This window comes from Monodelphis domestica, chromosome 1, assembly GCF_027887165.1.
Source record: "Monodelphis domestica isolate mMonDom1 chromosome 1, mMonDom1.pri, whole genome shotgun sequence".
In the NCBI taxonomy this organism is placed as follows: domain Eukaryota; kingdom Metazoa; phylum Chordata; class Mammalia; order Didelphimorphia; family Didelphidae; genus Monodelphis; species Monodelphis domestica.
The window spans coordinates 166092792-166119284 of NC_077227.1; the positions used below are offsets into that span (position 1 = coordinate 166092792).

General features: G+C 37.9%; 1 protein-coding gene across 3 annotated transcripts in view; it reads left to right on the forward strand.

Moving 5' to 3' along the window:
- The window catches only part of MYO1E (myosin IE), a 249712-nt gene that overhangs the window by 68746 nt on the left and 154473 nt on the right, over window positions 1–26493 (forward strand). For all 3 annotated transcript variants that reach the window (XM_056809198.1, XM_007479659.3, XM_056809206.1), the window contains one exon: window positions 16370–16513. In XM_056809198.1, coding sequence (XP_056665176.1) covers window positions 16370–16513 — 144 coding nt within the window. The remainder of the gene's footprint in view (window positions 1–16369; window positions 16514–26493) is intronic.

Below are 26493 nucleotides of genomic sequence, written 5' to 3' on the forward strand. Positions count from 1 at the left end.
TACTGGGTTTATTCTGCCCTTACCAGGAGCAATGAGTGGAGACAGCAGAGAAAAAGTATTTAGACTTGATATAAAGGAAAATATCTTAACAAGTAGAGAATTATCCAAATATGGAATGGTTCACCTCTGAAGATAGAAGGTCAAGTCAACAAAATTTATTAAATGCTTACTATGTGCTAGTAGGTACTGGGACAAATACCAGCATTACAGAGAAAAGCAATTTTTAAAAATTACCCCAGTCCTTCCAAGAGATGCCAGCCTAATGGAGAAGACAACATGAAAATAACTGTGTACAAAGGAGATAGAAAGAGATAGAAAATATCTTTATCCAGTAAATTGGGAATAACCCACAAAGAGAAGACACTAGCATTAGGGGAAAGGCTTCTTGAACAAGATGAGATTTTAACTGTTAAGAAAACCAGGGAAGTGAGCGAGTAGAGATGAAGAAGGGGAGAAATCTGGGGATCGGGAATAGCCAATGAAAATGAAGAGTCAGGAGATTAGAGTGAGAGGAACAGCAAGGAGACTACATGAAAGGATGGAAGGTGTAAGAAGATTGGAAAGGAAGAAAAGGACTGGGTTCTAAAGGGTTTTGAATATCAGACAAATTATTGGAGTTTATTGAAAGGTAGTGGGGAGTGACATGATCAGACCTATACTTTTTAGGAAGTTCAATTTGACAGCTGAGTGGAGGATGGATTGGAATGGGGAGATAGTGAGTCTAGGAAGGAGGTGACAAAGACCTGCACCACAATGGCTGATGTTTCAGAGGAAAGCAAAAGGGAAGAGCAATAGGAAGGTAGAATCACAGAGATTCCAGTCCTTTCCACTGGGGCTTTTTTAAATCAATTTAAAAAAAAATTTTAAACCCTTACCTTCTGTCTTGGAATCAATACTATATGTGTATTAGTTCTAAGGCAGAAGACTGGTAAGGGCTAGGCAATAGGGGTCAAGTGACTTGCCCAGGGTCATACAGGTAGGAAGTATCTGAGGCTAGATTTGAATCCAGAACCTCCCATCTCTGGGCCTAGCTCTCAATCCACTGAGCCACCCAGCTGCCCCCTCCAGTTCTTTTTAAAAGGTTAGATAACCATTTGTGGAGTGTGCTGTAGGGGAGATATTCAAAAACTGGTAGCCTCAGATGACATCTGAGGTCCCTTCCAACTCTCAAAATTCTGTGGTCCAATTCAAGGAATACTCTGCCCCACCCGATGTCTGACCCATACTCCCAGGGGTCAGCCAAAAGGACCTATCCAACCAATACACTTGCCATAGACTTCACAATGAATTCATTATCTTGCCCTTTTTTATTTCACTCATTCATCCTCCGGTTGTAGCCACTGGAAACACAGTGGCATGTTGGCCCGTTCAGATTACCCAGGTATCCTAAAGGGGTAGGCTTGTGTCTGGATTGAGGAAACCCCCCCTTACCCCTCACCTACCCCCCAGCAGTGTGTTCATTTTGCAGCCTTATTTTTTTATGGCCTCATTTGCAACTATAGTAATCCCACAATACAGTTGAGATTTTAATCACACTGGTCAGGAAATTCATAGTGAAGGTTACTACAGCAACCTTAAGTCTGCTCTGGTAAGCATATTCCTTACAATGGGGCCTTTCATTGCTGTTCTCCCTCAACTGGGCAGTGAAACATGCTATTCAAAAAACAATGAGACAGAGTAGAATGGAAAGGAACTGGGCATTATACTCTCCCCGCTAATGCCATATGTTGCATTTTGTCTTACAGTCCAAGCTTATTGCAAACATTAATTCCATTTCCCAGTAATGTGCTTTAAGGGTCTTCCTAACTCGCATGCCTAACATCTAGAATAGGTTGTGTTGAACTATTATCATAAAACTTCCAATAATTCCTTCTGAAGTAAGTGCATTGTAGGAAAAGAAGGTAAAGGAATCCAGTGAGGCATCCAATTGTGGTTCCCTCATGTGCCTTTAAAAACTACACATGTGTGCACTCATGTACAAATTCTTCCTGACTCAATAATGGAGTTTACATTACATTCCCAGATTTTTTTTCAAATTGCATTTTTCCAAATAAAAAAAAATTTTTTTTATTCCCTCTGAATAGCATATAGGAACTATCTGTGAAACAGTTTGGGCTGACTCTTGGAGAGATGTTTTTTGTTTTTTTTTTAAATCTGGGTTTCTCATAATAAAGCATTACTGACTTTTTAGTTTTTAGTTGATTTTGTGAGTTGGCACAAAAATGCTTTCTGTGTACTTCACATTTGTACCAACCCCCAAAGATCTGTAGTTTTCTTTAGAAAAGGAGTTAGATTTAATAGGAAAGGGAACTGAGAGGAAATCATTTTTTCCCTTCTGCTTTTTCTTTAGAACATTTATGGTATTTTATTTTATTTATTCATACTGTCTGCTTTATAACCAAACAACTTTTCTCTATTGTATCCTCAGTTCTCTAGGGTTGCTTTTATTTCCTTCCTTCTTTAATGTTTCCCTCATGTATAATTTAAATCATTTGCCTTTTATCTTTCCCAATCTCTTAAGCTATTTCACCTTCTCCCTCTCTCCTCAGCATGTTTCTTTCTTGCTTGGCTCAATTTTTGAAAATGAAATTATATTGCTTTCCCTTTATTTCTCAAATAGAAATACAGCCGTTAGTTGGACTACCCCTCCTCCGCCTTCCATTTTGTCTTTCTTTCCTGATTCCCATGAACCCTAATTGATGTGCAGTCACTCCCAAATATCTGGGTGTTGGTTATTTGATTAGTAACTAATCTGTAGCCTTGGCATGTCTCCCGGGAAGGGATCCGGGTCAATGCAGTGTGAAGAACCTTACTGCAGTGCAGAGAGCTTGGAGGAATCCGCTAGAGTTGTTTCCCCTCTGTGCAGCTTTCTAGACTGGAAAAATGGTGAAGAGGGCTATTGTGGGAGTTTTATATTACTGGATCCTAGCAGTGTTTGTCAACTAACCTCTATGCAAATGTCTATGCAAAGGCACATGTGAGCCTCATAGAAATTTCATACAGACTGAAAGAAAACAGGCCTCTGATTCATAGGGACTCTCTGTGTCACTCTGTAGACCAATCGTATCCTCACTTTGGGTCTCAGTTTCCTCATCTAGAAAGGGGGAATTGGACTAATAGCAGGAGTTTTTAACCTGGAGACCATATCCATAAACTTAAAAAAAAAGTTTTATAGCTTTCAATGACATTAATTTTCCTTTGTATTCCTATGTATTTTATTTTATGCATTTAAAAATATTGTTCTGAGAAGGACTCCCTAGGCTTCACTTGATTGCCAAAGGACTCCATGTCCCAAAAGTCAAACCCCTGGCATAGATGATTTCTAAGGTCACTTTTGCTCCAAAATTCTGCAATTCTGTGACGCTTGACGTATAACATCCTACTTAAACTCTCTCTCTCTCTCTCTCTCTCTCTCTCTCTCTCTCTCTCTCTCTCTCTCTCTCTCTCTCCCTCTCTCCCTCCCTCCCTCCCTCCCTCTCTCTCTCTCTCTCTCTCTATTTCTCTCTTTCCCTCTCTTTCTCTCACACATTTTCTCTCTCCCTCTCCATCTCTCTCTCTCTCTCTCTCTCTCTCTCTCTCTCTCTCTCTCTCTCTCTCTCTCTCCCTCCCTCTCTCCCTCTCTCCCTCCCTCCTTCCCTCCCTCCCTCTCTCTTTCTCTCTCTCTATTTCTCTCTTTCCCTCTTTCTCTCACACATTTTCTCTCTCCCTCTCTTTCTCTCTCTCTCTCTCTCTCTCTCTCTCTCTCTCTCTCTCTCTCTCTCCCCCCCCCCCCCCTGTCTGTCTTCATCTATGTCTCTGTCTCTATTTGCCTCTCCCTCTTCTTCTCTCTCTCTCTATCAAAGCTTTTGGAGTGATTTTCCTTCCAGCTCATTCTACAGATGGGGAGCTGGGATAAACAGGGATAAGTGAATCTACTGTATCACCTAACTGCCCTTAAGATCTTTTTCAAGAATGTGCTGTAACAAACTTGAAGATGGATTCTGAGGGACCTTATAGCAAAAGGCAGAATTTAGGGCAAGACTTTTTCAGAGTGAGAGTGTTATAGTCATTTAGGGATCTCCTAGTTGTCTCTATATATGAATTAATCAACAAGCATTTACTAAGCATCTCCTGTGTGCCCAGAGGGCATCCAGGTGGCATAGTGAAAAGAGTACCAAGCCTGAAGACAGGAAGATAAATCTTAAGTCAGGAATATATCTTCTTGAGTTCCAAAATGGCCTCAGACACTAAGTAGTTGTATGACCCTGAGCAAGTCACTTAATCTTCTTTGCCTCTGTTACCTCATCTGAAAAATGAGCTGGAGAAGTAAATGGCAAATCACTCCAATATCTTTGCCAAGAAAACCCCAGATGGGGTTACAAAGAGATAAAACTGAAAAAACAAAAAACAAAAACAAACTAAATAACTGTGAGCCGACAATGTAAGGTATGTGCAAAAAAATTGTGTAGAGAGGTGTGCACAAAAGAAGTAAAATAATCTCTGGTCTCAGAGTGAGAACAAAAATATTGTTTACTTCAGACACGTCCCAGCTGTGTGATCCTGGGCAAATCACGCAACCCAATTGCCTAGCCTTTACCACTCTTCTGCCTCAGAACCAATACAGAGGCTTAAAATACACACACACACGTATATATGTGTACATATATACATTTACATATATCATATAGTTTTCTGTGGAGGCTTTCAACAGATTCAATTCAATTCAGTAAATATTTATCAAATGTCTTTTATAGGCAGGGCACTTACTGTGTGCTGGGTGTTAGGGATGCAAGGATGAAAAATCCCCGAGTCCCTGCCTTCCATTAAGGACTTTACAGTCTAGTGAACTTTCTTTTTTTAAGTGATATTATTTGGTTTTTACATAACCTTCATTTCTGAACAAATCCCCATCCACTTAACCTACCTAAGCAAGATGCCTGCGATGGTACCAGCGGGATACGTCGGTGAAAGAACGTGGGCATTTTTTGGCCAGCTCTTTCTTCCCTCATTTGGCTTCGCAGTTTGCTTGGGAATCACAGGGGCAGCTCTCTGAACCAGCACTCCAGTCCCAGGAGACTTGGCTAGGCACAGACTGAATTTTGCTGGGCGGTCTGCCTCCTGTTCAGGCAGCCATGTTGGCAGGAAGCAAGACACTTGAGTTTTGGCTGGTCCTCCCATTGCAAATACTTCTGCAGGTCAACCCCACTGGGGCCCATCAGCTCAGATCTAGCAGCCAGGACTCTGTTCTAAAATGGATTACAGTTGGCAAATAGAAAGCTCCGGCGTTCCCAAACTCCACAGGCTCATTTTGGACAGTGTAGTAGAATCGATGTGATCCTAGACTGTGTCCCAGTCCCAGCAGTCTAATGAGAATCATGAGCTGCTGAGGGTTGATAGTTTGGCATCTGTAGGTTCTCCACTTGCCTGCTATTAGTCGTTACTGTTTTTCCCTGATCTCAAAGTTTCTCTTTCATTGAATTTTAATTAATTAATTAAATTAATTTAATTTGTTAATCTGGTCAAAAGACTTTATTTAGCATACTTCAAAGACATTTATATTTCATTCCACCTTTCTGATTCCTTTGAAGCAACTATGCCCCATGTCCAAGCTTGGGTCTTTGGAAGTTCTCATCTTTTTGAAGATCCTAATGGTTTTAGTATAATCTCTCTTTACTTTTAACTTAATTTGTTGGGCTAATCAGGAAATAACTGGATTCAGAGGATGCCTCTGATAACTCAGAAAGTAAAATGGGTTGAGGGGGAAGCCTAGAGACAGGAGGTCCTGGGTTTAAATTTGTCCTCAGATACTCCCTAGCTGTATGACCTAGGGAAAGTCATTTAACTCTCATGGCCTAGTCTTTACCACTCATCTGCCATAGTACTGATTCTAAGATGGAAAGTAAAAGTTGTATAAAAAATAAAATAAGATTAAATGGATCTAATAATGTCTGAAGTACGTATGTCAGTGTTGTTACTAGGTTCTAATTGGATAATGTATGAAAATGCTATATAAATCTCCATATCAGGGAATTCTGTTACTTTTATATTTGTTAACCACTTCTGAAATCAAAGCTTTCTTATTGTTTATGAATCTGATGTTTGCTGACTTCCTATATCTATGTGTTTGAGAGCTGAGATTATAATACTATGGTCATTTCGTGAATCATCCAGCATTCTGATGAGAATAATCTCATGTTCCATTTGTAATCCCAGTTCTCTTGGCAAAAAGTCACTAAATAATGACTCTAAGAAAATCTATTTTATTCACCAAAATGGATGGAAATCATTGATAGATTTCTTTTTATTTAGCCTCCAATTCACTAAATCTTTATTATAAATCTCCTATATTCCAACTATGCTAGACATTAGGAATACAAAGACAAAAGGTTGGCAGCCTTTACTCCCAGGGAGCTTTTATTCTAAGGGATTACAATATATAAACAAATAAATTCAAGGTAATTCCAAGAGTGAGAACTTTACCAATCCTACTCAAAATGGAACAAACATTGAAGATCCAAATTAAGGATTTAACTTGGAATGTCCATGTGACTATGAGCAAACCATGAGCTTCATGGATCCTCAGTTTCCTCATCTGTAAAGCTAACTTGATAATATTTCTACTACCTATTTGTAGGGCAGTTGAGGAAAAGAAGGATCAGAGAACTGAAATGACTTGCCCAAGGCCACACAACTAGTTATTGGCAGAACCAGGAATAAAACTCATTTGTTCCCAATCCAATGACTTGTTTATGTATTCTTATAGTTGTTTTTTTGTTTGTTTGGTTTTTTTTGGTTTGTTTTTGGTTTGTTTTTACCTGAAACAGGAATGGTATGACCTATTCAAAATGAGTACATTTGGCCATTTAGTTGGAAAGTTACAACTGAATTTGATCAGATCCATTTTGCACCTATTAATGGACACAGGATTCTTTATGTAAAGATACCTATAATAGTGTACCTCTTTTGATCTCCTTTCTTTATCAAGATTGATTGTGATAGGAAGCTTTGATTGGTCTGTCTGAAAAAGTATGTCACCTGAGGACCATTCTCCCCTTCCATAGGCCACTCAGGGATGGGGAATTGGTACTTTTGACCTTTCTTCTCATTATTGGAATGACCAGTCTAATCTGCACTTCATTGTTGGTCATTGTTCCTTTCTGAAGAGGGAATGCTGAGGGTGTGTTTTCCTCTCCTTATATCTTATCTCTCTTCCACTCCCATCTTCCCTCAGTCCAGGCTTCTGGTGAGAACCACTGCATGTAGTAGCTTTCATCCTCATGAACCACCTTTCCCACTCTCAGAACAAAGGCATCTTCTGCATCTTGAGTGATTAGTTGGGGCAGCCTGGAGAAAATTTTAACTTCTTCTGAATGGATGCCTTTTAGGACACACCCAAAACAATAGCCCTAATCCTAAGTAGGAGACAACTCCTACAAAGTAAAAGCTATTGATTATATACCAACTCTGTAGGTAATTTATTAGAAGATCAAGTTGTAGAAAGCTTCTAAACTACTCACAGCTGAAATTGAAAGCAATTAGAAGGTACTACATAGGTGGTAGCTTAATGTATTAGACCTCTGAACTTGGAGTCAAGAAGACTTGGTTCACATTCTGCCTTAGCTCCTTACTAGATAGGTGATCTTGATCATGTTACTTCTCAATTTATATATAAATTGGGAATAGTAGCACCTACCTTATCAGGTAGTTGTGAGCATAGATGAAAGATTGCATAGAGATAGAGTGGCAGGAACAGGAGTCAATAAGACCCAACTTTGTGAGTCCAAATCTACCCTTACTAGCCACGTAAACTGATCAAGTCACCTAGCTCTGTTTGCCTCTGTTTCCTCATCTGTAAAATGAGCTGGAGAAGGAAATGGAAAATTATTCCAGTACATTCACCAAGAAAACATCAAATAGGGTCCTGGAGAGTTGGGGACACAACTGAAATGCAACAAATATGTGACAGCACTGCATACAAGTTAATAATATTGTATGATTTTTATAATTAAAGGTCAGGAAATGGATGGTATATTTGTTTCAAATCATGTCTGGAAGTCATATTCCACAGATTTCAGCTATGCAAAATTAACATAAACTGTAACCCCTTACCTGGGCATGAATGTTGATTCAGGATACCAGCAAGTCACTAAAGTGTTATGTGGGTACCTGGAGGATCTGACTTCTGGAAGGGGCTGGTGGAAGTCCCTGTGTGGCATGTCCAGAAGTCAGGACTCTGATCTGGACTGAAGTTGAAGGCTGGTTAATCTGTGATGCAGAAGGAATGACATCATTGACCATATGAGAAAATATATGGAGCAATAATGTGCTCTTTCACTGAGGACTCTCTCTCTCTCTCTCTCTGCCTGAACATGAGACTTGCTCCCTTCTCTGGAGCGTTTAACACTTCTCTTAAGCCTCAGAGGAAGTGTGGAAGTGTTTTTTTTTTTTAGTTAGGGTAACATGATTCTCTCTCTCTCTCTCTCTCATAAATAATTTAAGTTAGCATATAGTCTCCAAGGATTTTTAATCATAACACAACAGAGACTAAGAGGCAAAGCCATACTCAGAGGATGCCTCTCTCAAAATTGGGGCTGTTGCTGTCATCTGCTTACTTGTGACTTAAAAAAGGAGTTGATCTAGGAAGAGAAACAAAAACATTCAAATTGGATTATTTAAGTATCTAGGCCATGTCTAGCTCATTGATCGATTATCATCTACCATTTGTAGGGAAATAGCTGTGTGGAGATACTGAACTCAAAAATGATCAATAGAAAAAGAAAAATAACCCTTATTCAAAATGGAATGTCTCATCCTTTGTCACATTGAAGCAAGAACTACTGTTTTTAAGAAGATAAAAATGGAAGAGGGGAGTAGAGAAGAGAAACTTTTTGGGGCTGCTTTATGGCCACAGAGGCAGTAGCAGCTCTATAGAGCTTCTCTCCTGTGAGTAACACTGAAACGATTGGAATCCTATGAAATTGTAATGTTTATAATGCAGCATCCAGGGTTCCAACTTTTGGTCAGTGTATCTTTGATCTTTATGGATTGGTTGGATTTCAGACTGATGGGGAATTGAAAATATGTGTTGTTTCTTTGCCTACTGAGGCCATTATTAATTAGACAACCCTGAAATAATAGAATGTTAACCCAAGACTGGTGGTTTAAAGGGAGCCAGAGAAGCTAGGAGATGAAGAGGAGGGGAGAGAGTATTCTAGATGTGAGGGCCAGCCAGTGAAAATATACCCATCATAAAATATTCTTTACATGCAGCATTTAATGGCTTATGCTTTTTTTGGGACTGACCAGAATTCCCTAGCTTTGCCAGTGCACATGGCTGTGTGTACGTGTCTGGATGAAGAGAAGAGTAAGTTGTAGGACACTTGCAGAAGTCCAATTGTTCCAAGAGTTGGTTTCTGTAACTGCTCTCTTTCTGCTGCCCCAGTTCCAGCACAGAGTTTATACTTTCAATGAGGGAATAATCATAGCTTTGTTGAATGATTCACCTTTCCTCTCCTTAGGTCACACCCTGGTAAACACACACCATTTAGTGACATTGCACCAATGAAAGTCTACCAGGGAATCAGCAGAGGCTTTGGCTCTATTTTTAAGGGCACCCACAATTGCCTTTACATGCCTTGGTGAAAGCTTGTTCTCAATGTATGGGGAAGAACTGACTCACGATGAGTACAAGCTGTACTTCATTTTATGTAATAGGTGTGTTCTTTCAAAGTCATGCATAGATCAATTTTTTATGTGTGTAGTTATGCATTAAATTTTCTAATCAAAGAAACTTTGTTCCAAACCCTTCCTCTAAGTCAGAGATTCTTAACCCTTTTTTGTGTCATGGATCCCTTGGGATCAAGGCTTACAGACTCCTCAGAATAAAAAATTTATGAAATAAATATATGAAAATAGAATACATGAGATTATAAAGGAAACCAATTCTACTGAAATTGAATTATCAGAATGTTTTCAAAAACAAATGTACAATAGAGACTGATACACTATGGTAAAATCAAATGTAATGGACTCCATTTACAAATCTAATTGCTACTAGTAGCAATGTAATAATCCAGAACTATTTGGAAGGACATATGAGAAAGAACTCTATCCACATCCAGAGGAAGAACTGTGGGAAAAGAAACACAAAAGAAAAACAACTACTTGATCACATTGGTAGATGGCACTAACTGGTGAAGTAGACTCTAAATGATCACCCTAGTGCAAATATTAATAATATGGAAATGAGTCTTGATCAATGACACGTTCAACCCAGTGGAATTGTATGTCAGATACGGGAAGGGGTGGGGTAGGGGAGGGAAAGAACATAATAGAAAACAACCCTTTTCTCTAAGTGAATGAATAATCATTACAAATTTTGTTTTAAATAATTTTCTTAATTTAATTCATATCATTACTGACTGGCTATGAAACATATGAAAAGTCAGAAAAACTTTTTTTTTTAAATTTCAGAAATGACACTTAGAATGAGTTACATAGAAGAGAAATCATATCCTAAGATATCCTGAATCTAGATGTAGATGGTTGGAATTAACAGATACTGTTTCCTATTTAACCAGTATCTTTTAGCTATCCTTCCCAAGCTTCTGCTCCCCTATATCAACTGCCTTTCCCAATTAAATTGTCACTTAGTGACTTAGTTGCCCAACAACTATTTATGTATTTATTTAAAATGTGAGAAACACAGAGAATAAAGGTCCTAGATCTCAAGTGCAGGGATATTAGGACTGAAGGGAGGATCAGTGGCAGCCAATGATATCCTTTTCCTCAAAGCCTCTTTATTATCACTGACGTTTTAAGTAAAATTACTTAAGTAATCGCCTAACTCTTCTACCAATAAGCATTTACTAAAATAGCACTAAGTGCTGGGAAAAAACCAAGTCCCTACTTTCACATTATGGGAGAGACGAGATGAGCACAACTCTACTTACAGACAATATATATGGAGGCTAAATTGAGGATAGTCTCATAGGGAAAGTACTCATTGTGAGTGTCTTTCATTTGGGAAATGTCTGTGCTTTTTTTTTTTTTTTTGGTATCTCCTCCAACCCCCTTTCTTAGCACATGGCTTGGCCCCATAGCAATTTAGTCAATGCTTTTTCTTTCATTCATTAGTTCCATTCATCATGCTTGGCTATTTGTGCTACAACTCTGGGAGGGGGACCTGCAATAGTTCCCTCTTGCTCCCAATCCAGCTCTGAATGTTAGAACTAGAAGGGTCTATAAAGATCATATAGTGTTGCCTAGTGATCAGCCAGCCATCTGTGGCCTCTGAGCTCAATATGGCCTGCCATCTGTTTTTTGCATGGCCCGTGGGTTAAAAATGGTTTTTGCATTTTTGTAAAACTACAAAATTATTCTAATTTTTTAAACTGTAAAAAAAAAACATTCTTGACTTGCAGGCCATATAAAAATGGGCAACAGGCCAAATATGGTTTGCAGGCCATAGTTTACCAAACCCTGGATTGTAACCCCTTCATTTAACGTGTAGAAACGAAACCCAGCAAAATGAAGTAATTTGCCAGTTCCCAAGGTAATACTACTATTCTTTCCATTTCAGAAGTGGTATTCAACCTTCTCTCTCCTCCCATGACAATTAATGTTTAATGAATGAATAAATGGAAAATATCCCCATCTACCAGGTTCTTACATCAAGGTGCTTTCCAGAGTCCCTCAATTCTCTGTCTACCTACTTGAATGATGAATCATTTTCCCCCAGGAAGTATCTTGTCCTGGTTTCTTACAACCTTAAATAATGACCATGCATTGTACATACAGCACTAATGAGCAATTCTGCTTCCAAAGTAACAGGAGGGTCTTTTCACTACATCATCCCGGGTTGGGCTGGGTTGGGCTTTTTGCCCCTATGCTTCATGTGAAACAATAACCAAAACATTACACGAAACATTTATTATATGTGCCATAGGAATTCAGAAGGAAGATCCAGGGGAACAGTGTGGGGAAGGTGGGCACTTTGCAGGATCTTGAGAATTCTATAAGTAAAAGAGAGAAGGGAAAATAGATCATATATAACCTCAGTTTCCTCATTTGAAACATGGGGACTAAATTAAATGATCTCTGGGGCTGTTTCCAACTCTAGATTTAAAATTAAAATCCCTCAAAGGATCAGAAATTTAAAATAATAGGGAACTTCAGAAGTCCATTTTCTATTCCTCATAGCATGTTGTCTGACTCTTTGTGGACCCCGTGGACTGTGGCTATCCATGGAATTTTCTTGGCAAGGATACTAGAGTGGTTTGCTATTTCCTTCTCCCAGGGAGCCTTTAGTTGGGCATACAGATGTTAAGTGGCTTGCCCACACAAAGCTAGGAACTGTCTGAGGCTTCTTGACTCAAGTCTTCTTAACTCCAGGTCCAGTGCTCTAACCACTGAGTCACAGCTGTCTCTCTTCCTCATATTACAGATGAGGAAACTGGGATCCAAAGAGGTTAAATAACTACTTTTAGGCTGGTACTGCTAACAAGTGTTAAAATGAAGACTCTTTTAAGTAACCACATTGACTTATGGTGGTAATGCATGAGGCATGACCCAGGCAGTGATAGTGAAGAAGCCAAATGGGGAAGGGATAATGAAAAATAGGATGGGGCAGGGGTCAGATAAATGGAGCAGACTGTGGAGGACCTCAAAAGCTAGACAATGTGGAAGGTGGTGATATGATCAAAGCAACAGAGTTGGGAAGGAATATTAGGAGAAAAGTTATTGCCAGGGAAGCTTGAAAAAGTTAATGAAAGAAGAGACAGAATGAGCTCATTTTTAAAAATATCTGTATTATTTTAAAATTTGTCATTAGATCAGATAATTTTACTGTTTTATTGCAAAAAATGGTACTGATGGATTTGAAAATTGAAGTATCACAAACCAAAAAGAGAGAAGGCAATCAATGAAAACAATATTATTTTTTAAAAGCCTTAACTTCCATCTTGGAATTAATACTGTGTATTGGTTCCAAGGCAGAGTGGTAAGGGCTAGGCAATGGGGGTCAAGTGACTTGCCCAGGGTCACATAGCTGGGAAGTGTCTGAGGCCAGATTTGAACCTAGGATTTCCTGACTCTCAATCCACTGAGCTACCCAGCTGCCCCCAAACAATACACTTTTAAATTGTCATTATGAACTAGGACTGGTTCGACATTTGAATTATTATTAATCAAAATTAAAATCCCATTATCGTATTAGTGAAGTCCAAAAAAGGCTTTTAATAAAACATTGTGTGGAAAACCCTAAAAAGCATAGGAATAAAAGAATCTCTACTTCATATGGTCAAAGCATTTAAACCAGCTCACATTATTTGTAAGTGAAGAAAACCTGGAAGTTTCCTCAGTAAGATAAGGAATAAAAGTAAGAATGCTAAATACCTTTTATTTAGCAAAGTGTTGAGGTGCTAGTTAGAGCAATACCAGAAGAAAAAGACAATAAATACAGGTAAAACTACCTCTGATTATATTAATGGCTTACTTAGAAAAATTCAAAGAATCAACTGAAACAATAGCTTTAGTAAACCATCAGAATGAAAAATAAATCCACAACAATTATCAGCTTTTCTACATGCAGTAGATTCTTGTCATTTGGGGCAGTTATGTTCTACAAAGTCACGATGAATATTGAATTAATGAATATTGTACGGTTCCTCCTAAGGGAAATACAAGATTAAGTTCCTTTGAGTCTCTTGTCATAGGATTTATGTTAGCCTCATTTACAGATCAGTGAATTTCTTCTTCCTTTTACTAGATGTGCCATATTATTCATTTATTAGCATTAAACTCATGGCCAACGGCATTATAACTCATGCCTGGTTGAAGCTTATCTAACACATATTTTCTTTTTTTTTTTAACCCTAACTTCTGCCTTGGGATACATACTAAGTACTGATTCCAATGTAGAAGAGTGGTAAAGGATACGCATTTTGGGTTAAGTGATTTGTCCAGGATCACACAGAAGTCAGATCTGAACCCCTGTTTCCAGGCTTGATTCTATCCACTGAGGCATTTAGTTGTCCCTGGAGTTTTAATATTTTAAAAGAGGAATTTGACAGGATTTCAAAACATCCCAGCTCTTCCCTCTGCCCCACCCTTCCAAGTATGCTGCTCCTTTTTCCTTCCTGGAGGTGATGTGTCTGGGCTAGAAGAAATATCAATGATTACAGGGGTGCTAAGGAGCAACCACAGAACAAGAGAAGCTTACAAAGGCAATGCCAATAAAGCACTTGGATTAATACGAGGCAATACATGATCACTGAATACATTTGCAAAATGGATGTTCTAGAATGATATTCTTATTCCATATGTTGCATGTATTCAGTGTAATAAATAAATCTCTAATAAAGTAGTTTCAGCTAGGTCCAGATCAGTGGGAATAATACATTTCCCTAAGTGGTGGCAGGTATTTGAATTCACATTATTTGAAATTATAATTATGCAAAATGTTCATTGATTCCAGTCCAATGGAAATACACAATAAATTGTTTGTGTTAATTAGAACTTAATTATATTTTTATACTGAATAAGCCACCTATGTTCAGGAATATAAGCAATGACTTATTGCCCACTATGTGCCAGGCACCAATGGGGGACATAAAAATAGTGGCCCTTGCCTTCAAAGAGATTATAATGTGACAAAAGTGTGAGGGGGGCAATTTGGACAAGAGAAGTAAGCACAGATTTATACAAATAAAAAATTATTTGGAGGGAATGGCAGATAGGTGGTACAGTGGACAGAGCACTAGGTCTCTAGTCAAGAGGACCAGAGTTCAAATATGACCTCAGATATTTGATAGCTGTGTGACTCTACACAAGTCACTTAATCCTGCTTGCCTCAATTTCCTCATCTGTAAAATGAGCTGGAGAAGGAAATGGCAGACCACACCAGTATCTTTGCCAAGAAAACCCCAAATGAAGAGTCAGACATACCTAAAAAACAACTGAACAACAACAGAACAACAGTGCTGATAACTGGGGGGATTGGAAAAGGCCTTCTGTAGAAGATGTCACTTGAACTAAGCTTTGACTGGAACCAGGGATTCCAAGAAATGAGGCTGAGAAAGGAGAGAATTTTAAGGATCTGGAAGAGCCTGTCCAAACTCATGGAGGCAGGAGGTGGCATGTCACAGTCTAGGCAGTAGCCAGTAGGCTAGTTTGGAGATTAGCATATGCAATAGGGGGAGACATGAAATTAGTCTAGAGAGATAACTGGGAGCCTATGAAGTCTTTCTTGATCTCTATCTAGAATTGACTTACAAATAATGCTCCCCTCCAAAAAAAAATCACATTTATTTTGTAAGTATTTCTGTGCACATATTATCTCCTTTAATGGCACATAAGCTCCTTGAGAGCAGGGACTGTTTCATTTCCAAACCTTGCCATCAATGTGCTCCAGCCTTACTCTTAATCTTCCTTCTCCTTCTCCCACTAGAACCCTGGGCTCTTCCTCTGGGACCCTGAGTTCTGATAAATGAGCTTTTGCCTTATCTTAGTCAAAGCATGCTCCTACGTGACTTCAGTTATTTCCACATTAGGCTGCCAAGTATCACTCTTTCCAGCTTCCTTTTTTAGAATGGAAGCTCCTTGAAGACAAGACAATTTTTTTTTTTGCTTATATTTGTATTCTCAGTATTTGTCACAGTACCTGGAATATAGTAGGCACAAATTTGCCCCAAGTGAAAGTGGGTACTAAGATAAAGGTAAAGGTTTTTTTAAAAAGAAATTCTGTGGACCACTCAGACTCATTCAATCTCAACAGTTGGCCAGCATGCCTCTTTTCCAATCATGCATTTCTTTATTTTTTTAATGAAATTTCTCTCAATCAAGTCCTCATTGGTAATATACTTAAAGTATGTATTGGTTATATAGGTTTCTTCTCCATTTTCATGAAATCATGGTAAATTGTGGCCTTTAGTTTATATAGTGTCACTAGAGGGTATTTACTGTGAATAATGAATCTTTTAAAATGCCATTTTATTGACTATTTTCACTTAAATGTATATGCATATAGAAGCTAAGTGGCACAGTAGATAGAGTGCTGAACCTGAAGTTAGAAAGACTTGAGTTCAAAGCAAGCTTCAAACACTGAGCAAATTGCTTAACCTTGTTTGCCTCAGTTTCTCATCTATAAAATGAGCTGAATAAGAAAATATCAAACCACTCCAATATCTTCACTGAGAAATGGGGTCATAAAAAATAAGAACTAAAATTCAGAAATATAAAACTCATTTAGCACAGTGCCTGTGTAATAAATGTTATTCTATTTCATTCATTCATAATATGCAAATAAATCTTTGTGGAAAAGGCTTGGAAGTCAGAAAGTGATCATATTTTTGATAATCATGTTTTGGGGTTTTTTTGTTTGTTCTTTCAGGGAAGCAAAGGACACTACCGATACCACTGGCAGAGTCACAATGTCAAGCACAGTGGTGTGGATGACATGGTGCTCCTGTCCAAAATCACTGAGGACTCCATCGTTGAGAATCTGAAGAAAAGATACATGGATGACTATATTTTTGTATCCTTTGAGGGTTTGATCAGTATGTATATAAATAATTTTGTAATGTCCACAATATTAGAAGGAAGATGATACTGAATTCTGCCCAATTTTCTTGATATTTAAAAATGTAAGTTTTAAAGTAATTTCCAATAACTCCAAGCAAAATTTATTAATAATCACTTGAAGTAAAAGAAATATAAAAAGAAAAATATAAAGCTAAGTAAAACCAAGTGAGTAAATTTTCCTGCCAAGCTCTCCCTGCAGATTCCACAAATGCATTCTGGGAAGAAGAGAAAAAGGGCATAGCTACTGAAAAACTTTATCTCCAAAATATAAGGATATAACATAAGAATGAAGATGGGATGCTGGGAGAGAGAGTCCTGGAAAGACAATTCTAATTACACACAGGATAAACACAGATTCAAGTTAAAAAAAAAAAAGGAAACAAGGTTAGAAGCTTCCTTCAGTGTAGCATCAAGGGGACCCAATGTTTGTTGTTCAGTCATTTAGTTGTATCCAACTCTCCTTACTCCATAGACCATAATACCCCAGCCTTTTCTAACCCTAAGTCTGTCCAAGCTCATTTTCATTTCTTCTATGACACTGTCTTTCCATCTTTCCCTCTATCTTCCTCTTCTTTTGCTTTCAATCTTAGCATCGGGATCTTTTCCAATGATTTCTGCTTTCTTATTATTGTGGCCAGAGTATTTAAGGTCCAGCTTCAGTATTTGTCCTTCCAAAGAATAATTTTAATTTCTTTTAAGTATTTACTGATTTGATCTCGTTATCCGAAGGACTTTCAGAAATCCTTTCCTTCCAACATTGGAAAAGAGTCAGTTCTGTGGTGCTCACCTTTCCATAGAGTTCAACTCTTACAGTCATACGTTGCTACTGAAAAAAACCATATCTTTAACTAGTCATTTTTCAGAAAAGTGATGTTTCTGCTTTTTAGTATGCTGTCCAGATTTGCCATAGCTTTCCTTCCAAAGAGCAAGCACCAGAAGTGATTTTTGATTCCTGAGAACTTAAAATCAGACATTGCTTCTCCCACTCTATTTCCCAGGAAGTGCTGGGACCAGTTGCACAATGAGAGACCTTTTAAAATGACTTTTTACAAATTCACTTAACTTTAATGCCAGAAAATTCTACTCTCCATGGCATTTATTTTGTGATATCAAGTCATGTGTAATGTTGAGATTCAAATCCTTTATGCACAATAGTGCCCAAGATACGAATTTTTTTAAATGTGTTTTATAATATCCTTTGTCTTTAAATCATTTAAAACTCCTTCCTCCATCCATCGAACCCTTCCCTATGACAAGAAAAGAAAAGCAATTAAGTGAAAACCTCTAGAACAGTGATCACATTTGCCAGTCTATAAAATATTCTATCCTAATGGTCCTCTGCCATGAGAGGGAGGAGGTATGTTTCATTAGCCATTCTCAGAGACCTTCACTGATTTTTCAATTAATCAGTTGGACTTCCTTTTAGTATTATATTCATTGACTTCATAAAAGAATGTCAAATATGTATACTTTTAAGACAGTTAATATTTTTTTTAATTTAGTTTTCAAAATTATCCCCTAGCAAAAAAAAAGGTAATTTGCCAGTTTTTCTGTATTCTTATGTTTGTCTAAGGAAACCTCAGCAGCAAATGTATTCTGAGGAAAATTCTTGTCTTTCATTGTATTTCACTATTGACATGCCAAAAATAACTTTTAAAAGTTTTTTTTTTTAAGCAATGTGGAATTTTAATACAAACTTGAGTTACCTTTATTATAATGGAAGATCAGCTAAAGCTAGCATCATGGGACTGGGACTGGGTCTCCCAACATCCAGGGTGGTACAGTTCTTTCCTCTAGGATCATCCCTTCCCCAACCTCACTGCTCTTCTCTTTTGAGCACACTTTCTATAAACCTTACTCTTGTGATACTGTGGCAAAATCAATGAATTTAGAGTCGGGGGATCTGAATTTTCATTTAATTTAATTTTTCCTACCTGTGGGAGTAAGTCACTTTTTTTCTTTCCATTTCCTCATCTGAAAAAATTGGAAGGCCATTTTAACTCTTAATCATTGATTTTTAAAAACATTTATTTTAATATGATTTTATTTTATTTTTTTATATTTTTCCATGGTTACATGATTCATATTCTCTCCCTTCCCCTCTAGAGCTGACAAGAAATTCCACTGGGTTATACCTGTATTATTATTCAAAACCTGTTTTAAAAACTTATTTAGGTTGCTCTAATTATAGATAATTAATTTCACTTTGATTCTTTCCTTGGGTGATTTCAAAGTTTAGTTCTTAATTTGTTTTGTTTAGAAAACTGAAATTTTTGTCTTTATAAGGTATATAAATACTGGCCACTTACACAATGGGCCCTGCACTAAAGGGTCTACAATTTTGCCTATATTTCTGGATTATGTCCTGAAAAGACATTTGCAATTCAGCTGTTTGGAAATGGGAATGTATTTTCCTATATATCTCTAGTGGTTAAGTTAGTTCTCAAAACAGCCCATAAAATCAGCATGTCAGCTCCTATTATGGATAGCTCAGCAAAAGGGAATACTGGATGACTGGCTATGTGGCTCCCCTGAACCCTGGAGATCTCCTGCAGTAGCCACACTGGTAGTTACTCTTACAAAGAGAAGGAAACTCGGGAGCACCTTCTTTGCCAACAATGATTATCTCCCCCAAGGGAGATAGTAAGTTTCTTGAAGTCAGAAACTGGTCTTATTTATCTTTTATATTTTACCCCCTCCTCACCCTCCTATAGCTTCTGGCTCAGTGGCCAACCATTTGTAGATTCTCAATGAATATATCTTTTTTTTTTTTACAATTAATTTGTTTAGTCAATTTAGAACATTATTCCTTGGTTACAAGAGTTACATTATTTTCCTCCCTCCTCTCCCCCCACCCTTCCCACAACCGAAGCTCAATTTCTCAATAAATATCTCTTGATGGATTGCTTATCAAGACATAGTCTTTAAGTTGACATAGCAGGATGGAAACCATGATTCATTTCTGTGGGCTAAAGTATATACCTTTATTTCAGTTGCCTAAGTTTCTGCTGACTAAGAGTATGTTCATCAGCATGTGCCCACTTGGATGTTGAATTCTCAATGAAAAAGGAAACGAGTTATTTGAGCCCTGTTGCCTTTAGGGGAAATTTTTTTTATTGATTTCCTTTTGTTTTTGTATCACAATCATTTTCAGATATATCATTTCTCCCTTCTCTCTTCCCATTGCTCCCAGAGGGATCCTTCCTCTGTAACAAAGAAAAAGAACCAATTAAACCAAATTAACCTATATATCTGCTGACTCTGACAATGTTTACAATATTCCATGCCCATAGAATTTCCATCCTTATTATGAAAAGGGATAAGGTGCATTTACTCATCTCTTCTATGGGGCCAAGACTGATTATTTAATGACATAATATTCAGTTTTGTTTTGTTGTTTGTTTCATGTAAATTGCTTCATTCTTTTTATCTCTCTCCTCATTCACTTTATTACTATTATTTTTGACTCTTTTTATTTCTCTGAATTCCTCAAATTTCTAGTTTCTCACAGCACTAAAATATTCTACTACATGTATATAGCATAATTAGTTTAGACATTTCCTAATCAGTGGGTATCTCCTTTCTATTTTTTTTAAACCCGTACCATTTCATCTTAGATTCAATACTATGTATTGGTTCTAAGGCATAAAAGTGGTAAGGGCTAGGCAATGGGACTTAAGTGACTTGCCCAGGATCACACATCTAGGAAGTGACTAAGGCCAGATTTGAACCTCCCATCTCTAGGTCTGGCTCTCAATCTACTGAGCCACCCAACTACCTCAAAGTATATTTAGGTCCTTTATTTCTCTCTTCAACTTCCTTGAAGTATATGCCAAACAGTGGAATTTCATTCTTAATTCAAATATTATAAATAATTTTGCTACATATTTTCCCCATATAATTCCTTGTTATTTCCCAGAATGCTTGGACCAACAGTGGTATTAGTGACACTTTGGATTTTTGAGAGGCTGAACAGAAAGAACACTGTACTCATAATCATAAGACCCAATGTCTAGCTCAAACTCTTGCTACTTGCTAGCTATGTAACCATGGGCCAAGTCATCCTTGAGTCTCTATTTTCTCACCTGTAAATTGGGCTTTTGTGAAGTTCAAATTATATGCTGTACAATGAATTTTCCAACCTTAAAATATAATATAAATGACCAAAAAAAAACCCCAAACCATCTTTAATTGCATCAGTGTGTCAGTTCCTTAGGCCAAACCCACTGCTTTGCCTGTTTTTTTTTTATCCCAATGAGCAAATAGTTTCTATATTTTTTACTACTAGAAAACTTTTATTTATTTTTTTAAGTTTTGGTAAATTTTATTTAATTAATTTAAAATATTTTCCCATGGTTACAAGATTCATTTTCTTTCCCTACCCTCTCCCAGTCCCCCTCCTGTAGCTGACACACAATTCCACTGAGTTTTCCATGTGTCATTGATCAAGACCTATTTCCATATTATTGATATTTGCATTAGGGGATTGTTTAAAGTCTATATTCCCAATCATATCCCCATAGAACCATGTGATCAAGTAGTTGTTTTTCTTCTGTTCCCACAGTTCAGAAAAACTATTTTAAAATGTAAAAAAAAAATAAAATAAAATAAAAAATATATATATATCCTTAGTTCCTGGGAGGTAGGCCAATAGTTTACCAACCCCAAATGTGATATAGAGAACACTGGGAGGGAGTCAGGAAGATTTCAAATCCCACCTCAGAGATATGTGACCCTTGGCAAGTCTCTTTGTGACTTCTTTAGACCTTAGTTTCCTGACCTGTAAAATGAGATGGTTGTATATAATTACCTCAAAGTTTTTTTGCTCTAAACCTGTAATCCAATGATCCTTATTTCTAAAATGAGAAGATTGCCCTCTGAGTTCCCTTCCAGCTCTGAATCTAGGATCTTTGGATCCCTTCCATGGTACAGAATAGAAACCATCCACACTGTCCTGCCTGTATGACTCCCATTTTTATCCTCTGAGAATAAGATCTCTACAGGGGATTCTCCCAATATTCTAGAAATCCCCTCCACCCTCCAGTCCTCTCCTCAATGCATGCAGATGCTCATGGATTTCATTGCTCTTGATACATACTCAGCCCATCTTCCTCACTCATGCAGTTAGTATTTATGTTATAGAAATTAAGAACCATTAAACAATAGTGAAACAATAATGAAAGACAAGAATTTTAGATATTTCTCAGAATCCATTTACTGCTGATGTTTCCTTAGACAAACATAAGAATGCTGGAAAACCGGCAAATTACCTTTTTTTTTAATGGGATAATTTTGAAGACAAAACAAAAACTCCTGTTTCTATAGCACTTTAAGGTTTATCCAGTGTTTCATTTTACAGATGAAAAAACTGATGCTCAGGAGAAGTTAAATGATTTGACCAGGGTTAAACAACTCCTACATATTGGGTCTGAGTCTTCTTGCTCCATATATACCTCACTGCCTTAACTTCAGTAGATGTTCATATAATAATACCAGTAGCTGGGTAACATTTTCTCATATAAAGGCTTATTTTATTGCCTTTTCTAATAAGGTAACGGAGATGTCATAGTAATAAGAAGAGCAGGGACAGTTAGGTAGCACAGTGGATAGAGAACCAGCCTGGGAGTTAGCTGTGTGACCCTGGACAAGTTACTTAACCCTGTTTGCCTAGCCCTTTGCCACTGTTCTGTCTTAAGAGGGATACTAAGATAGAAAGTATGGGTTTAAAAAAGAAGAAAAAAAGAAAAGAAAAAAGGAATCATAGAGCAGCATTACCTTAAGTCATTCATTTGGGTTAGGTTCTAAAAAAACAAACATTAATGATTAAAGCCAGAATGTACTATATTTCACATTGAGTTTGAAGCTGCTCCCAGCAGCCCCTTTCCTAGGGCATTTTTTTTTAAATTGGAGATCAGCATTTGAATCAATCATTTGTTAATGCCTCCCTTCTGAATGGCCATTTCTTTGGGCCACATCTGAGCAGGATTGCCTGGGAAAATGCTGACCTTGTTTACTAACAAAATCCCAACATTTCAGCTGTTAATGTTCACAAAAGCATGCTCTATCATCCATATTTATTTCCTGGAAAAATTGTCACGGGTCTTGAAATTTAAATTCTACATTCTGTGAGAGAAATATTGCAGCCTCCCCCACCCCCAACCCCACCAAACTGAACTTGTCTGGCTTTCCCTGGACATGCTTGGAATGATTTAATGTCTAGCTTCTTGGCTGCAAATACCAGTTACTCGTGAAAGTCACTCAGTGTTTTATATTGGGCACTTCTTTCCATCAAGGCTATTTTTGCTCTTCACCAACTCAAGTTATATTTAGCACTTTGAAATATTTACAAATGAGGATTTATAGACTTTGCACATAGGTCAAGTTAAAAAACATTTATTATTTGCTTGTTATATACCAGCCACTGTATAAGTACTAGCAGTACCAAGAAAGGCAAAAACAGCCACTGCCCTCAGGGAACTCACAGTCTAATGGCAGAGATAACATGTAACCATGTACATACAGAATATACTGGGTGAATTGGTGTTTCTCTCAGAGGGAAGGCATTAGCCTTGAAGGAAGACCGGGACAGGCTTCTTGGAGAAAATAAGACTTTAGCTGAGACTTTAAAGTCACTAGGCTAAAAATGAGAAAGGAAGGCATTCTGCACTGAGTATGAGCAGCTAGATGGATCAATAAGTCTGCAAGTCAGTTCTAGGGACAGGAGGTCCTAGGTTCAAATCTGGCCTCAGGAACATCCCAGCTGGGTGACCCTGAGCAAGTCCCTTAACCCCCATTGCCCAGCCCTTACTGCTCTTCTGCCTTGGAACCAATATACAATATTGATTCCAAGATGGAAGGTAAGAGTTTAAAATAAAAAGGAAGGAAAGAAGGGCAAGAGAGAGTGAGAGAGAAAGCATGGAATTGGTATATAATAATATTCAGTCATTTCGGTTGTGTCTAAGTCTTCCTGACTCCATTTGAGGGGATTTCTTGACAAAGATAATGGAGTGGTTTGCTGTTTCCTTATATAGCTTATTTTGCAGATGAGGAACCTAAGGGAAAAGGGGTTAAGTGACTTGTCCAGGGTCACCAGGCCAATAAATGTCTGAAGCCAAATTTGAACTTAAGGCTTCTTGAATCCAGGGCCAGCACTCTCCACTGCCCCATATATGAAAATATACTCACTATTTTTCATGAAAAAGTTTACTTTTAACAAACTTGCAAGGTAAATAATTTGAACATCACCCCCATTTTACAAATAAGGAAACAAAGACCCAAAGTCACAAAACTAATGGCATGGTTAGATGCACTTACCCTGTCCAGGGTGTTTTTATCCACTGTATCCGTCGATCCATCCATCCATCCATCTATCTATCTATTGAACATTATTACTCTATCATCAGTCAATCCACAGAAACTTACCAAGTGCCAGTCACTATGCTAAGCACTGGAGAAGAACAGAAAAAGTCCCAACCCTCAAGGAGTTTACAGTCTAATTAGGGGAACAATATATGTGAACAGGTGATGCAAGATAGGAAATAGAAGAAGTAGAAGATTTAACCTGAGAGGGGAAGGCTCTGCCTTTTCAAGGTCAGCTGAATAAGATAAGCCCAATGAAGAGCCAGAGAACTCAGCAAAACCATTTGTGCTGACAAAAATGGTTATAATTTGTTTTCTCATTCCTGTTTGAGATTTTGGGGGAAGCAATAAGATATAGTGGAAAGACTGAATCAGAAAGCTGAATTATTAGAGCTCTGTTGCCTACCAAGTGTTCTTTCCTCCTTGGGCAACTCATTTCACTTATCTGTGGCTGTTTTCTAACAGCCTACATTTATCGAGTTTGGAGGGTCAGTTTATAGGATACTTCATACCATATTTTCCAAATACGGAATCAGAAAGATGAAGTGTCCAAGGCGACCCAGCTATTCTGTAACAAAACCGGCACTGAACCCACATTTTTTGGTTCTGCCTCCAGCCCTCTCTCTTCCATACCTTCCCTGCCATTTTTAATTTGTCCATCTGTAAAATGAGAGGAATGGTTGAGGCACTCTTTTTCCAGTCTAAAATTCTATTGAACCTGATCATCATTTGGCATGTGGTACACCTTGTATTACAGAAAAACACACTTTACAAATTACCCTTTTAGACCACACCTATATAGGTAAAGGTTAACCAGTGGGCTGAAGCAATTAACTGGATCTTTCTGAAGGACCACCTGAATTATGCAGTGGGATGTGGGAGTAATGGATTATATCGATGGTTATCTTAGATTTCCACTTTGCTTACTCTCATCCTCTGTTTCCCACCCACCCCACCCCCAATAGTCAATCTGCTGCCAAGGTCTGTCTATTTTACTTTCATAACATCTCTCATATACTCCTCCTTGTCTCTTCTGACACTGCCACCACCCTCGTGCAGGTCCTTATCACCTCACACTTAAACTACTGCAATAACCTACTTATGGCTTCTCTATCTCAAGTCTCTCTCCATGGTAATCCATCTTCCATTCTGCTGTCAAATTAACCTTCCTAACATATTGTATTGACCATGTCTATAAACTAATGGCTCCTTCTCACCTCCAGGGTCAAATCTAAAAGCCTCTTTGGCATTCAAGACCCTCAGAAACCTCACCCCCTCTACCTTCCAGTCTTCTTGCACCTTGCATCTCTCCCCGCCACATCCCAGCAATAGTCATTAAGTCAGTGACACAAGACACTTCACTTCCTAGTCCCTGAAGCCTGGAATACTGTACTTTCCTTCCTAGTTCCTGCTTCCTTCCAATCCTCTCCAATCCTCCCTCCCACAGGAAGCCTTTCCTAATCCTCCTTAATTCCAGTACCTTCCCTCTGTGGTTTGTCTCTTTTTTATTTTTTATCCCATCTGTATTTGGTTTATTTATTAATTATCCTATCTATACCTTGTTTATACTTAATTGTTTTCATGTTGTTAGATGAGAGCTTCTGGAGAGCAGAGATTGTGGTTTTGCCTTTTGTTTTATTTTAGCACAGTGCCCAGCACATAGTGAGTGGTTAATAAATGCATATTGATTGATGATTGACTGTGTCTGTCTATCCAGTTTAGTTCTGTAGACAAAACCACTGAAGACTGCAGAAACTTATCCAAATAATTTAGGTCAAAATCTTGTTGGCAAAATCTCATCATCCTCCAAGATCCCATCAGCTATGCTATTCCACCTTCTCTCCACCCTCTCTGATTTTCTCGTAGGAGGGTGGAGGCATGAAATCCCAAACTGCCATTTAAGGAGAGAGCTCAACTCAGAACACTTCCTCATTTCCAATCTTCATTACTTTTTCTGACTTTTTTATTCTATGGTGACTCCAATAGGAGATACCTTCCCCACCCCTACCTTTCTTGCTTTTCACCTTCCTTTTTTTGTGACATTTTCCTTCTTTAGACTATAAGATCCTTGAAAGAAAATAGAGTTGCCTTTTTATTTTTATCTCCAGGGCTTAACACAAGTGCCTTTGGCACATGATATGTGCTGAATAAATCCAGATTTATTAAAAACCCCTGGATTTTTACCCTGGAAAAAATCTAAACCTTGGGCCAATGGGTCTGGTAGACCCACTCTGTTCTGACTTCTGATGTTGTCTTTGTTGCCTAAATCATTCTAGTAACTAACTGAACCCAGCCCTGGTAGCACCAGAATAAATTGATACGGTCAATTTTTTTGATCCAGAAGGAACATTAATGATGATCATTTTATTGATGAGGAAAATGACCCTAAAGAGGGTTATAGACTTGTCTAGAAATATATTGGGGGGGGGGGAGAGATAGGATTAGAACTCAACTTAGAGATCCAAGTTTAATATTCTTCCCACTGTACCTACTTACTGGAAAGAATTTTGTAGGGATGAAAGCTAACCAAGTTCCATCTGTAATAGAGGGGTTTTTGAGATAGGACCAAATGGG